Below are 13,230 nucleotides of genomic sequence, written 5' to 3'. Positions count from 1 at the left end.
GGGCCACTTCCTCCAATATGTCCCCATCTCTAAAAGAGAGGTCCTCTGCTCCCCACGTTACTTCAGCACTCCTGGCTGCTCAGTCACCACCACCTGAAACCTTTACCCTTTACCTGACCGAAGTATCTCACAGCTCCCCGTCTACCCCTGCATCTCTGGCCACTGATGAATCTTCTGAGACCCTGCCTGACCCAGTAGCTATTGATGTGTCCCAGGAGCACCCATCTACCTCAGCTTCCTATGCCCCTGCAGCTTCAGCTGTAGCCTACCATGCCCCGGCAGCTTCAGCCGTATCTCATGCCCCTGCAACTTCAGCAGCCTCCCATGCCCCTGCAGCGTCTTACATCCAACGGGCACCCCTGGCTCCACAGGGATCAAGCAAAACCAAAAAAAGGCAGCAACAGAAGGATGAGTTTGAGAGTCAGGTGATGAATGTGCTTAACCAGTCTGCAGATGAGGAGGAGCTCTTTCTTTTAAGTCTAGCACCACGTCTCAGAAACCTTTCACGTGAAAAGAGGAGTGAAATTAAAATAGAAACCATGACCGCTTTTCACAGGGCTGAGTTTTCCTAAGAAAAACAGTCATTCAGTCCTTGTTCTAATACTTAAGTAGTTTACTTAATTCATTGTTTGAGTTTTGATTCATGTTATGATGAATTCTTGCTTAGTGTATAAGCTCTGCATTTGTGTTCCAAGACATTGCAAATAAAGTAATATTAATATGGTAATGAATGTAATGAATATGTTCATCGGCGTAGGAAGCGGGGGGGACGGGGGGGACATGTCCCCCCCAATATTGAAGCCAGGTGGATATGTCCCCCCCAAAAAACTGTACCGCAAAATATTGGATTTTGAAATTTTTTTAACTAGCGTGCTTTTATTTTGAAGGCGCAGCATCGCGTTACGTCACTGTACTCCCCCTCCCCTCTCTGAACTGCTGAGTGAGCACTCAGAAGGGAGGGAAACAGCGACACAGAAGTCAGAAACTTGTGAATGAGGTAATGGTCTGTCGGGAATGCTGCTATGAATATTGCTTATTTATAACGTCTTGTTGTCAGTTCACTTTCATATATAGAAACTGAATCTTTTTGGTTTAGTCATCTTAGTCTTGGGATGATCTCTCATCCAATATTTAACTGCTAACTTCCTCTAGACGTTTGCTACGCTAGCCAAAATGTCTTTTTTTTTTATATATATCTCATTTCAGTACAATGCCACCACCAACTAAAAGGCTGAAACAGCAGCAGGACTTACTCAGCTTTTTTAAAAAGAGTAACGTCAGTGTGAGTAACAGTCACACAACACAAGGGCAACACCTGTGTTGCCCTTGTGTTGAAATTAGCCCGGTCTGGGCGTGCGTTTTACGAGGATTTTTTATTTTTTGCGTGGTTTTGCTTAGCCGAAATGGACAGATATTATACCTGCCGCCCTCCTGATCGTTAGTTAAAACCACAGGGAGAGTTAATTTTAATTCTTAGCAGCGGCTAACCAACTAATTAACTTCTGCACCTTTATTTCCTCAAATAAACTGCTGGCTCCTCTTTTTAGACTATAAATAGATTAACACAACATTGACAACTCTGTAGTTTTCTCTGTTCTGTACTGCAAACTGGAATTAAAGGCGCCATTTCTACCAGTCTGGACAGACTGGCGACCTGTCTAGGGTGTACCCCGCACCAGCACCTCCCGACCCCACTAAGGGACAAGGGTGTACAGAAAATGGAAGGATAGATGGATTTCTACCAAAGGTTTAGAATGCGTTTTTGAACCAGATGCTTCAAAGCGCCCTGTCCATAGTTCTTCAACACACTGTCAGCTCCCTGTCAGAAAGACTTTAGTTCAGAGTCCATGAGATAATACTCTGAAAGGATTTAATCGATTGATTTTATTTGCCTCTGCGATTAACTCTGCGCGTAAAGTCTGTAATGTGACAAATAAAATGTTTTGTTTGATTTAAAATTGGCCATATTAGGCTCAAGAGCTGTACCTCATTTCTGAAACCATCTCATATGTTTAGGAGCAACAATGCAGGGACAGCACAAAGGAGACAGGAAAAGGAGAGGATAGTGCAACCGGGCTAGAGGCAGGAAGTCAGAGTGAGGGAGAGACAGGAGTGGAGCAACAGGTAAGACAGAGTAACTCATACCAGTAGATACTTCATGAGAGTCCACAAAAAAAGTTGAAAATTTTAATCTTTTGCTTGTAGTAAGTGTAGTTCAGGGGCATTGAGTGACATTGTAACTTTTCCTTCTAGGGAGTTCAGACTAGGGACACACAGCTGAGAGACTCTGAAGTCAGTGGACAGAGAACAGAGCCAAATCAGCCACATCCAAAATTCATAGACCCTCAAGCTCTAGCCAACAGAACTTTACATTTCCAAGGAAAGTGGTACAAGGAATTTCCCTGGCTACATTATGATGCAGTGAAAAAGGGCATTTTGTGTTTTTATTGCATGGCAATTTACCAGGACAAACTCACACCATTTGGTGCAAAATCCGAACCCGCCTTTATCACTTCTGGATTTAAAAATTGGAAAAAAGCATTCGAAAAATTTAAAGCACATGAAAATAGTCACACACATCATCATGCTGTTTCTGTGACTGCACAAGAAAGTCATCCTATAAATGCCCAATTATCCAGTGCTTTGGCAACTCAGCAAGGTGACAATAGGCACTGTCTGGAGAAAATTGTGAGCTCCATAAAATATTTGGCACGGCAGGGACAAGCTTTGAGAGGGCATGACGATGATGACAGCAATTTGTATCAACTGTTGAAAAATCTGGCAGAAGATGATGCCCTTTTGGCTAAGTGGTTGCTGAGGTCTCAGAAAGAATACCTAAGTCCACAGATACAGAATGAAATCTTGTGTTCTATGAGCAATAGTATTGTCAGTGAAATAGCAGATACAATCAGAAACCTACCAATTTTTGAGTTTGCAATTATTATGGATGGAACACAGGACATTTCTGGGAAAGAACAAGAAAGCATTTGTCTGCGATACATTGACAGTGACATGAAGCCCCATGAAGAGTTTATTGGCTTGTACTCAGTTTCTGAAACAACAGGAAAAAGCCTTGCTGCTGTTGTTAAAGATGTGCTGCTCAGATTAAACTTACCAATGCATGGTTTACGAGGTCAAACTTATGATGGAGCAGCCAATATGTCTGGGAAGCATGCAGGTGCACAGGCACTGATAAAGCAAGAGCAGCCACTAGCACTTTTTGTTCATTGTGGAGCACACTGCACTAATTTAATTGCACAGAAAGCTTGCTTAGCCTCAGTTCTGATCAGAGACGCATTGGATTGGGTGAACCAGCTTGGAGTTCTTTTCTCTCAGTCAGGGAAGTTTAAGGCAATCCATGCAGCAACAGCACATACAGAGAATCCATCGTGCACTGCAATAAAACCCCTCTGCCCCACAAGATGGGCAGTACGGAGCAAAGCAATCAGAGATGTTTTGTCACAGTATGGGTCAGTGCTGGCTAGCTTGCAGGAGATGGCTTCTGGTGCCTCAAACACAGCATCCACTGCTAATGGACTGCTGGGGCAGTTTAGGAAAGGTAAAACAGTTTTGGGTCTCATTCTTGCCTCACCTGTGATTGATAAGCTTGAATGCCTGAGCATCTCTTTCCAGAAGAGAACTCAAACCATTGCTGGAATAAGGACTGCTGTGAAAGTTGTTCAGACTTCACTTAAGGCTAAAAGAAATCAAGAAAGTTTCAACACTCTTTTTGAAAAGGCGATGGCTGAGGTTCAGTCTTTGGGTGTTAAACCCATCACAGTTACACAGAGAAGGCCACCCCCAAAACGCTTCACTGAAGGAGCTAAGACACATCAACCTGAATGTGCCAAGGACCACTACAGAGGTGAATTCTTTAAAGTATTGGATGTTGTAGATGCACAGCTCACTGGGCTATTTAACCAGGATGACTTGCTGACTTTGCAAAAGTTGGAAGAGACACTTCTCAGTGGAACGATTGATGCTGCAGTCATTGGGAAATACCCAGAGTTGAATAGAGAGTTACTTTCAGTGCAACTTTCTATGTTTAGACTGAACTACTCATTTAGCAACAGCGCAGAAGCTGCAGGGATCATTGGTGGACTGCCTGGAGAGGTCCGTAGACTTTTTGGGCAAGTGGAAACTCTGGTCAGGTTGCTTTTGGTAGTCCCCGTTTCATCCTCTGAGGCAGAGAGAAGTTTCAGTGCGCTTCGTAGACTCAAAACGTGGCTCCGGTCTACAATGACTCAAAACAGGCTTAATCATGTTGCTGTCTGTCATGTACATAAAGATAAACTTGATTTACTGGACAAGAAGTCAATTTGCAAGCAATTTGTGGCTGCAAATGAAAGGCGGAAAAAACATTTTGGCTCTTTTGCCTAAGCCAGTGTTTGCCATCCTTTTATGTGTCCGGCACATTTTTGGCGAATTATAAATGCATGGCTGTAAAGTGCAATTGTTCAGAAGCACAGAGGTGTTGATCTCTATCTAGGGTTATGTGGCCTATAAACAAAAGAAGCAAAATAAAATCAACAATGCTTCATAAACTGAATATCTCTGTGCTAACTGCTTTTCCAACAGTTAAAGCACACTGTAATCAGTGAGTTAAAAAGCTTGTCTATTAAATGTGTATTTATTGTTGGTAAATATTTCTTCATTTTTGATTTGGTTTAATTAGTCATACAGTTCGACAAACTGAATAAGCATATTTTGATTGATTTTCTTTTCTTCTTTTACTTAATGTTAAAAATGTGAATAATTTGTTCACTACATTGTCTGTGAGGGCTCTTTCATCTCAGAATTTTGTTTAATGAAAGAGATGGTTCTATGGTCAGTCAACCTATATAAATTCATTTTTGACCATTATTGCAAGTTTGACAAAATAAAACATATCAAACTTTGCACTTGTGTGGCCTACTGAATTGTTTTTAATCCAACTGAAATATTTGATTTTCTAGTGCGTATGCGGACACTAAATATGCCAAGGGCTGAAGCCCTTGAAAGACATCTCCCTTTGCTTAATAAAAGACTCCAGTCATTTTGTTTGGTGATATGCTCACATCTTATGAACAAATGCATTATGTAAATTTTAAATGCATTATTTTTGCAAGACACATTTATAAAGGAATAAAGTAAAAGATTAAATAGCCTTTTTTTTAAGTAGCGTACTTAAGATATATTTCTGTTGAATATTTACGAATCTCAGATGTGTCCCCCCCAATTGTAAACTTATTCCTACGCCCTTGAATATGTTCTTAAGGACGTCAGATTAGTTCTTACCTATATATATTTCAATTAGGAGAATTGTATGAAGATAATGAAAATAATTACTATAACAGGTAATGTAAACTAAAAGAAAGTCAATCACTGCACTATGTCTGTTAAAGTTTTAAGTCAGGAAACGTACATATCACATTTAATTTACTATTTATGGTTATTTGTAAAGTACACATTTAGCAGAAAGATAGAATCACGGTTTTATTGGCCAGGTATGTGTAAACACACAAAGAATGCTGGAATAAATATTTTTATGGAAATCAGCCCTTTAAAGAATAAGTGAGTGGCTCTTAAAAGAGCCTTTGTTTTATGATGAGGAAGAGTAGCAGAAGGTTGACAGGTGAGAGGTGGGCACGTCAGGCTACGTTGTATTGCCAGGGCACTTCACCAACGGCGGAGGAGAAGTAACTGTTGAATGACTCCCGGACAGATACAGCCTCTTGGGTGGCGTTGTTGGCGCCCGCTCTCCTTGCTTGTTGAAGTGCAGGGATGTCACGTTCTTCCAGTGGGACAGGATTTTCAGCTGTGGAGTTCCACCTCTGGAAGTTGTGAAGGGCCACTGTAGCTTTCACAACAGCATCCACATTTTCAGGGCTCACTCCAATCACCCGGTGGTAGATTCTCCACTGTGCAGCAAGAATCCCAAAGGCATTCTCAACTACTCTTGATAGGCGGTAGTTGAAGATCCTCTTTGGTTGGGAGAGGTTTCTTTCAGGATATGGCCTCAGCACATTCCTCCTTGTGATAAAATAAGAAAAAAACACATTTAACCAGAGATACAAGCTACAATTCAATAACCAATAATGAAAAACTTTAATATTTAACATAATGCTACAGAACGAGTAATCAGACAATTAAAAGGCAATTTTATACAAATGTGATGCTGCATGTGAATTGAAAACCAGAGATTATTTCTGTTCAGAGGCAAATTATTTCACTCTACATATACTGTAGAGCATAATGTATAATTAATATAAGTTACCTAAGGGGGAAAGCCTCATCTCCCACAAAGACATGAGGCATGGGCCCCAGGTGATTGGCGCCTGGAAGGGGAGCATCTTCTGGGAGATGCAGCTTCTCTTCTCGCAGGGCTTCTCCAAAGGTGGAAGCATTAAGGGTCCCTCCATCACTGTTCCGGCCAAAAGCTCCAACATCCACCACCCTAAAAAGATACCTTGCATCCACAACTGCCAGAAGTACAACAGAGTATGTTCCCTTGTAGTTGAAATACTGGAAACCTGAATTATGTGGTGCCTGGATTACCACATGTTTCCCATCTATTGCTCCCACACAGTTGGGGAAGTTCCACCTCTCTTGGAAGCCCAGAGCAATCTCATGCCAATCAGCAACCTTTGGTACAGGCAGAAATTCATCCACCAGGCTGTCCCAAATGGCCTTGGACACATCTGGCACAATGTCTGCCACAGTGGAGATGCCCATTCTGTAGCTAGAAGCGATGGTGGTGTAGGAGTCCCCAGTTGCAAGGTATCTGAAATGAATAACATCATAATGCTCAATAAAAATTAAACTGCACAACTTTCAACCACCTCCAATAAAGCTAATTTGAAATACAGTTTCCATGTAGCCTAATCAGTCGAAGGATATTTTCTAAACAGCCTATAAAGAAATCAATGAGCTAATAGTAATTAATACAAGTTAAATTCCATTTACAGAGTGCAGGCTGAAAAAAACCCTGATGTGTGGGCGGGAGAAAGACATGACTAGCGGGACTCCAGCAAAACAGGCTATAAAATGAAAAGTAGCCTAGATTTATTTTATTACATATTATTTTTATTGTAAATCACCTACCTCAGACAAATTGCCAGACGCTCCCTAGAAGAACTTGGCTCCCGGTAATTTGTATGGATCCTTGAGATCCTTGGTCCAACTCTCCCCAGCAAACTCTCAAACTGCTCCATACTGAGCCAAAAGTAGACCTGGAACCGGTCGCTGTGAAAACGGAGCTCTTTCACAAGCCGGAACTCCCCAAGCTGCTCTCTGGACCTGAGGGTTTCGTGCACCCATAGCCTCTTCTTCCTTGCTGCTCTTTTTCTTCGAACTAGCAGGGCTAGTGCTAGCGCTGGCTTCTTAGCACGGGTCAGATACATATTTGCTGCTGACCAAAAGCTGGAACAACAAACAAATGACTAGACCCGGCAACCCAGCCAGCGCAGCGCAAATCGCTTCCTATCTGCAAGGCCCTTAACAGAGGTAGCTCATGCTAGCCTTAATGCTATTAGCCTCGCTAACATCCGGTCCCGGACATTTCCAAAGGAGTTCGTTTTATAGCACAAAGCTTAAACGTTCGGCTACGCCATCCTTCGATGGTGCTATGAGCTTCATCCCCGCATTAGTATTGAATATTAATGTTGGTGTAAAGGCAATTTTGATAAGTTTATGATGTAACCTTTTAGCCACAACAAAGGCAAGCGATTCTGAATTAAATGATTTTACTGGACAAATCAGTCTTCAGAATGTTATTTACTTGAAATAATGTTCTGTTTAACTTGGGCTTTGCATTGTGAATGGATTGAAACACATGCAAAATGTTTTTAACTCCATTCCATGTTTTTAATCAGATCTGCAGTGAACAAGGATTCACCGAATTATTCTGAGTATGACCAACCACTTTTGTTTTGTCTTTTGTTTGTTTTTGCATGTAAATAGTTCTTAGCTTAGCTTCTCTTTATCTAGCGTAGTAGAGAGGATTTATTAATCGAAATATTGTGTTAATTCAGGTAAACAGCATTACATGGTGATGTTCTCTGGATGTTCATTTTATTTCTGTTATTAAATTCTTGAACTTGAAAATAAGTTGTCACTCCATTCTATGTGTGTGCAGGTTTTGCTGTTAAAAGATCGCTAGTGCTCGAATTCATCCCTTTCAACCGTTGTCCTGATATCAGCTTAAGAGCTGATCATCACCAGACAATACTTAACAGACAGAGAGTTATTTAATAAAAATTAAATAACTTTAAACAGTGTATAATTGCACAACAATTGCGTATACCCATTTTATGGTGAGATATATGTGCCTTTTGTTTAAGCGCACATGAACCAATCTGAGCACGCAGTGAGACAGGTATTCAGCGTTTAAACATCACACGTGCGCACTCAAAACCTGTTTGGCGCACGCTCAAATTCGATAAACTCAGCTCAACCAGCTGAGTGCTCGGTTCCGTGTCTGCTCGCGACCTGATTATTCCACTCTCAACAGTTGCGTGAAGCAGACACCCCACCCACAGAAAAAAATCATTTAAATAGAGGAAATGGTTTGTGCAGGTTTGTGCCGTTAAAATTAACGTTTGTGCTGTTTTGGTTTCGAAGATATTAAAGCATATTTCCTAAGGTCATCCAGAGTTCACCATCCCCCCATTTTGCTTCGAATCCAACCTAACTGGGCAACTTTTTTAGTGCTTCGTTTGTGCAGCTTTGTGCCGTTAAAATTAGCGTTTGTGCTACTTTGGTTTTGGAGATATTATGAATTTTAATTTCAGCCAATGACGTCATCCCAGCCCGCCACTTGAAAATGAAGCGTTACGTTTTTCTTTCTTTGCTGGTGCTGAGCTAGATCCAAAACAAACCACAGTAGGCTACTTTTTCAGTGCTTCGTTTGTGCAGGTTTGTGCCATTGAAATTATAGTTTGTGCTACTTTAGTTTCGGATATATTATGAATTCTAATTTCGGCCGATGACGTCATCCCTCCACCCATTTTGCTCTGAATCCAACCAAAGTGGTTTACATTTTTTAGTGCTTTGTTTGTGCCGGAAAAATTAGCGTATGTTCTGCTTTCATTTCCGATTCAAACAGTATGCTCTATACTTTCAGGTGATCACCTGACCAACTGAATTGATTACACATGTGCAACACATTTCCCCTGCTGCTGTTTGTTGTTTCATGCCGTTTTTGATCCTGTAAATTCTTGTCAGCAATTTAGTCTGGGACAAAGGTAAATGGTATGTTACACATGAAGGCAGTTTCACCATGAGTCCCATCTCATGTATCTCAGCTTCCTGACTGAGGGGAGAGGCTGGAACAGTCTCTGTGCAGGATGGCTGGCATCCTTAATGATGTTCTTCATTTGTGTAAGAAGATGTGGTCAGATCTACCATTTGGTCTTAACACTTTTCTCAAGAAAGCAGTTATTAATTTTGTCTTTTTCTTTTATCATGCAAGTTGTTTTAGCCACTATTGTAAAATGTGTATGTTATATTGTTTTGTACTTTATTCCTTGATAAATATTACGATTTATTTAATCTCATTTAAAGAACTAATTGTAATTTCTCACATTAAATGTAAGAATTTTTAGAATGGCATTAAGCGTTTGGCAAATTTGATATATGAAGTTGTGAAGATTCTGCAAGTTGATATATGAAGTCCTCACACAATGTCATAGGGAGTGACGCTACCCAGTGAGCCTGTGATCTTGTCTAGGCGGCAAGAGCATTAGCATTTAAAACTTTAATAGTGTTTTTTTTTTTTTACTAAAATTGACATCCTTGGAATTTTTCTGACATCTGTCAAATGTGATTTATTACAAGGTAAGAAAATAAATAACGGGAGATGCTTGGTTAAATGGCATACATACAGGGCTAGCTGCCACATGGGAGTAAATGTTAGCACCAAATAAATTATTTTTAGTCACACTTGCACGTGACACGATATCTACAGGAACTATGTCATATTTAGCTAACTTGGCCAGGGGATCAGGAAGTTAATTTCATACACTGCATGCATATTTCTGTAAATCCACAATTCAATTACATTTTAAGTCAAGACTTTTTAAAAATATTGAAACATTCTGCAAGGCTTCACCGTGATTAGGTGATTAGGCGATTAGACACATTAGATGATTAGGTAAATGATTAGGCACATCTGTAGTCTCCAGAGCTAGGACACATTTTTAAAGTTTTACTGCTACTTTATATGAACATTAACTTTACTTAATTAACATCAAGTAGTAAAAATGCATAAATGGCATATAGAATTAGGTAAGAAGACTGATTTAAAACGTTTTGACTTGTAACAGAATTCTAAAATATCAATTTTTAATAGCATGAGAGATAATATAGGCCAGAATATTTGAATTAATGCTAATCAAAGTCTTTTTATTCTTTAACTAGATGCCTCGGCAGCCATCCATAGACAGGGATTCCCTTTTTGCAGTTCTCTGCACCATCTTTCTAAATGGCAAAATATCCACTCCAGCTGCCACTATTTGGAGAGAATTAAGTCTGCAGCTGGAAAACAAGATGTCTCCAAAAGCCATGTACACTTTTGTAAAGTTAAACAGACACAACATCTGGTCATGTTTGGAGATCAATGAGCAGGAAACTGATCCTGAGAGCAGTGTGGACACAGAGTTTGACTCTGGCTTCATTTCTCCTGGACTAGACAGCTGCTCAGTTTTTCAGCTTGAAGTCCCTTTTGAGGAATGGATGAAATTTGTACCTCAAAAAGTACAATATAATGACAAGTTTTCATCATCCGGCAAAAGGAAATTTTTGATTTTGAAGCCAGGCACTTGGAGTCATGTACTCAACCATCTGATATGGAAAAAAGTTAGAAGTACATGTACATTTGTGAAGGTTTATCCATCTGTAACCAGCAACTACATAGACATCAAGGGCTTCTGTAAAGAGTGTCATGGCCATGTTAAAATGATATGTGCCAGAGAACCAACAGTCAACAGCCCAATGGTTCTGGAATGTTCCATCGAAGACACTGATATGAGTTATACCTGCACACTGGCCGTTCATGCAGCTGTGTGAGGGCAGGATGGAGCCAGCTGTATGGAGGTCAGCGAAGGCATCAGATTTGATGGATATTGGAGATCCTGAGCCAAGTCACCTTCCAAATTTGGCAACCCTATGAAAAGCAAAGCAGGAGAGAAGAGATTTGGAATTTGGAGATTTGGAAAGATCCAATTTTGTCTTTGCAATTGTTAAAATATAGCACACCTTACAGTGGTAGTATAAGAGAGATTGGTCTAGACAAGTTCTTCTGCCACCATTGGAGTCCAACTCAGCTCCATGTGTATAAAGCATTGTCCAAAAAATTCCTCTCAGTAGTTGATACAAGAGGCTTAGTTGTGAAAAGACTTGCGAGACCAAATGGTACATCTGGCCACATCTTCTTATATCAGGGCTTTCTGACATGGGCCAATTGCTCAGTCCCAGTTGTGCAAATACTGTCAGAAAGACACAACATTAATGCTATTGCAACATGGCTGACAGAATGGCTTTGTACGGGTGCTGCTGTACCAAAGGAAGCCGTGAGTGACTTTTCTCTGGCTATTCTTGGTGCTCTGGTAAAGGCCTTCACTTCTTACCCTGATCTGAAGACGTACATCAACGAATGCTTCCGTATGCTACTTGGGAACCAGTCTGGGAAACTTCCTCCTTGTTTTATCAGGGTGGATGTGGCACACTGTATTAAGATGATCTGCCAGTGGGACTGCCTTAAAAACAAGTCACACCGTGTCAAAGACTTCTTTGTCAGGGCAATAGCAAAGATGCTTCAGTCACAGTGCTTGGACCGTGCAAAACAGCTAATACATGGCATCACTGTGAGGCAGAGGGTGATGATAGTTCTGGAATCCCTCTGGAATCAGAAAGGTGTAAAAAAATACCTAAAAACACAGATCACAGAAGACTCCATCATCATTCCAGCTGAAGACACAAAGGAAGTGCATCAAGAGGATCCTTTTGATGAGATCCAGACTGACCTACGAGTATGGGTATCAAACATTTGTGAGGAGAGCAGGTCACTCGCTGCAGCCAACGGGGATAGGGATAACATCCATTTCCTCCCTGAGATTGTTCCACACATAAGACTTGCAAGTTACTTACCAATTTGGACAGGAGTAATGGTCCCCCTCTTCAAAAACACCAGCCTCACAGCAAGCTCAGCCACTGTTGAAGCGGAATTCAAAAATATAAAACATGGCCTTTTTAAACACGGGAACTTGCCCATTCGAGTGGATCGCTTTATTTCTCGTCATCTTTCCTTCATTGAAGGAAATATGAAGGTTTTTTTGTGAAAAAGCGAAAAATGATTCGGAAACATCTGGATTAGTAAAAGTATCAGAAACAACCTCTGCATCCATGACTAACCGCAGTGCCGTGAAGTCAACAGAAGAATGGACCCTTACCATTCTGTGGAATCTGAGAAAACCACAAACATTCCTCCAACAGAGGAAGATGTGATTGAAAACTGGAGGGGACTAATTCTTCCACCCAAAAAAAAAAGGAAGAGAACTTCATATCAGAGTTCCTGCACTGAATGGCTCCATGCAGATCCATCATTTGGGGCATTGAAAGTGGGACTATTAAAAAATGGAAACCTGCACCAACCTATTAGAGTTGGGAAATCAGCAATCTCTGTGCTGAACACATGTGCATTTGATGCCTTCTGTGCTTATGCTGTGGTTTCTGTGACAGCACAGCATTTCAAAATGTTGTCAGGAATGAAATTGACAACCCCATCTTGCAGCTGGTGAAAGAAATTGTTACAGAGGGCATGATCCCAAAGATATATTCAGAGAGGGCAGAGCTACTTTCTGAAATAAAAAAGAAAACACTGTTGAGGTCTGGTGTCCCCCAAATTGATGCACAGTGCAACATCTCTACGATCATTGGAAAAACCATGAGGAATGTGTCAAGCGTTTAACTCTCAAAACACTGCTCTTCACAGTACTGCCAGCTAAACAAAGGGATGACAAGGGAACTACCATTTGTTTCTCCTGAATTCTCTGTCCTGATCGACTCTGGCATTGCTCAGCTTGACACTGCAGTGGAAAACGGACTCTCTTTTCCAGAGTCTTCCTGCCTTTGCTCGCTGCAGAACGAATCAGAGTGTCCAGTTGAATTCAAAACAGGAGCCAGTAATTCAGGAAAAATGCTCTGTGCTGGAACTGTTACTCACAGCTACAGCATTGGAGAAATAGCATGGAT

The 13,230-nt window shown here is 40.9% G+C and overlaps 2 protein-coding genes across 2 annotated transcripts; one reads left to right on the top strand and one right to left on the bottom strand.

Moving 5' to 3' along the window:
- The first annotated feature begins 747 nt into the window (after positions 1-747).
- On the top strand, positions 748-3,895 carry LOC118557305 (zinc finger MYM-type protein 1-like). The gene is made up of 5 exons (XM_036127064.1): positions 748-997; positions 1,207-1,282; positions 2,017-2,124; positions 2,254-3,669; positions 3,782-3,895. Exons 1-5 carry the CDS (start codon positions 993-995, stop codon positions 3,893-3,895), a joined length of 1,719 nt encoding a protein of 572 aa, XP_035982957.1. The 5' UTR covers positions 748-992.
- A 1,735-nt stretch (positions 3,896-5,630) lies between these two features.
- LOC118557304 (protein ANTAGONIST OF LIKE HETEROCHROMATIN PROTEIN 1-like) lies at positions 5,631-7,382 on the bottom strand. Its single transcript, XM_036127063.1, has 3 exons — positions 7,084-7,382; positions 6,257-6,763; positions 5,631-6,012 (listed from the first exon to the last, which is right to left on the bottom strand). The coding sequence occupies exons 1-3, from the start codon at positions 7,380-7,382 to the stop codon at positions 5,631-5,633; spliced, it is 1,188 nt and encodes a 395-aa protein (XP_035982956.1).
- Positions 7,383-13,230: the final 5,848 nt, after the last annotated feature.

The sequence above is a fragment of the Fundulus heteroclitus genome, chromosome 23 (assembly GCF_011125445.2).
Source record: "Fundulus heteroclitus isolate FHET01 chromosome 23, MU-UCD_Fhet_4.1, whole genome shotgun sequence".
In the NCBI taxonomy this organism is placed as follows: domain Eukaryota; kingdom Metazoa; phylum Chordata; class Actinopteri; order Cyprinodontiformes; family Fundulidae; genus Fundulus; species Fundulus heteroclitus.
Note: the sequence above shows the minus strand (reverse complement) of the source record. Positions and strands in the feature narration are given on the sequence as shown.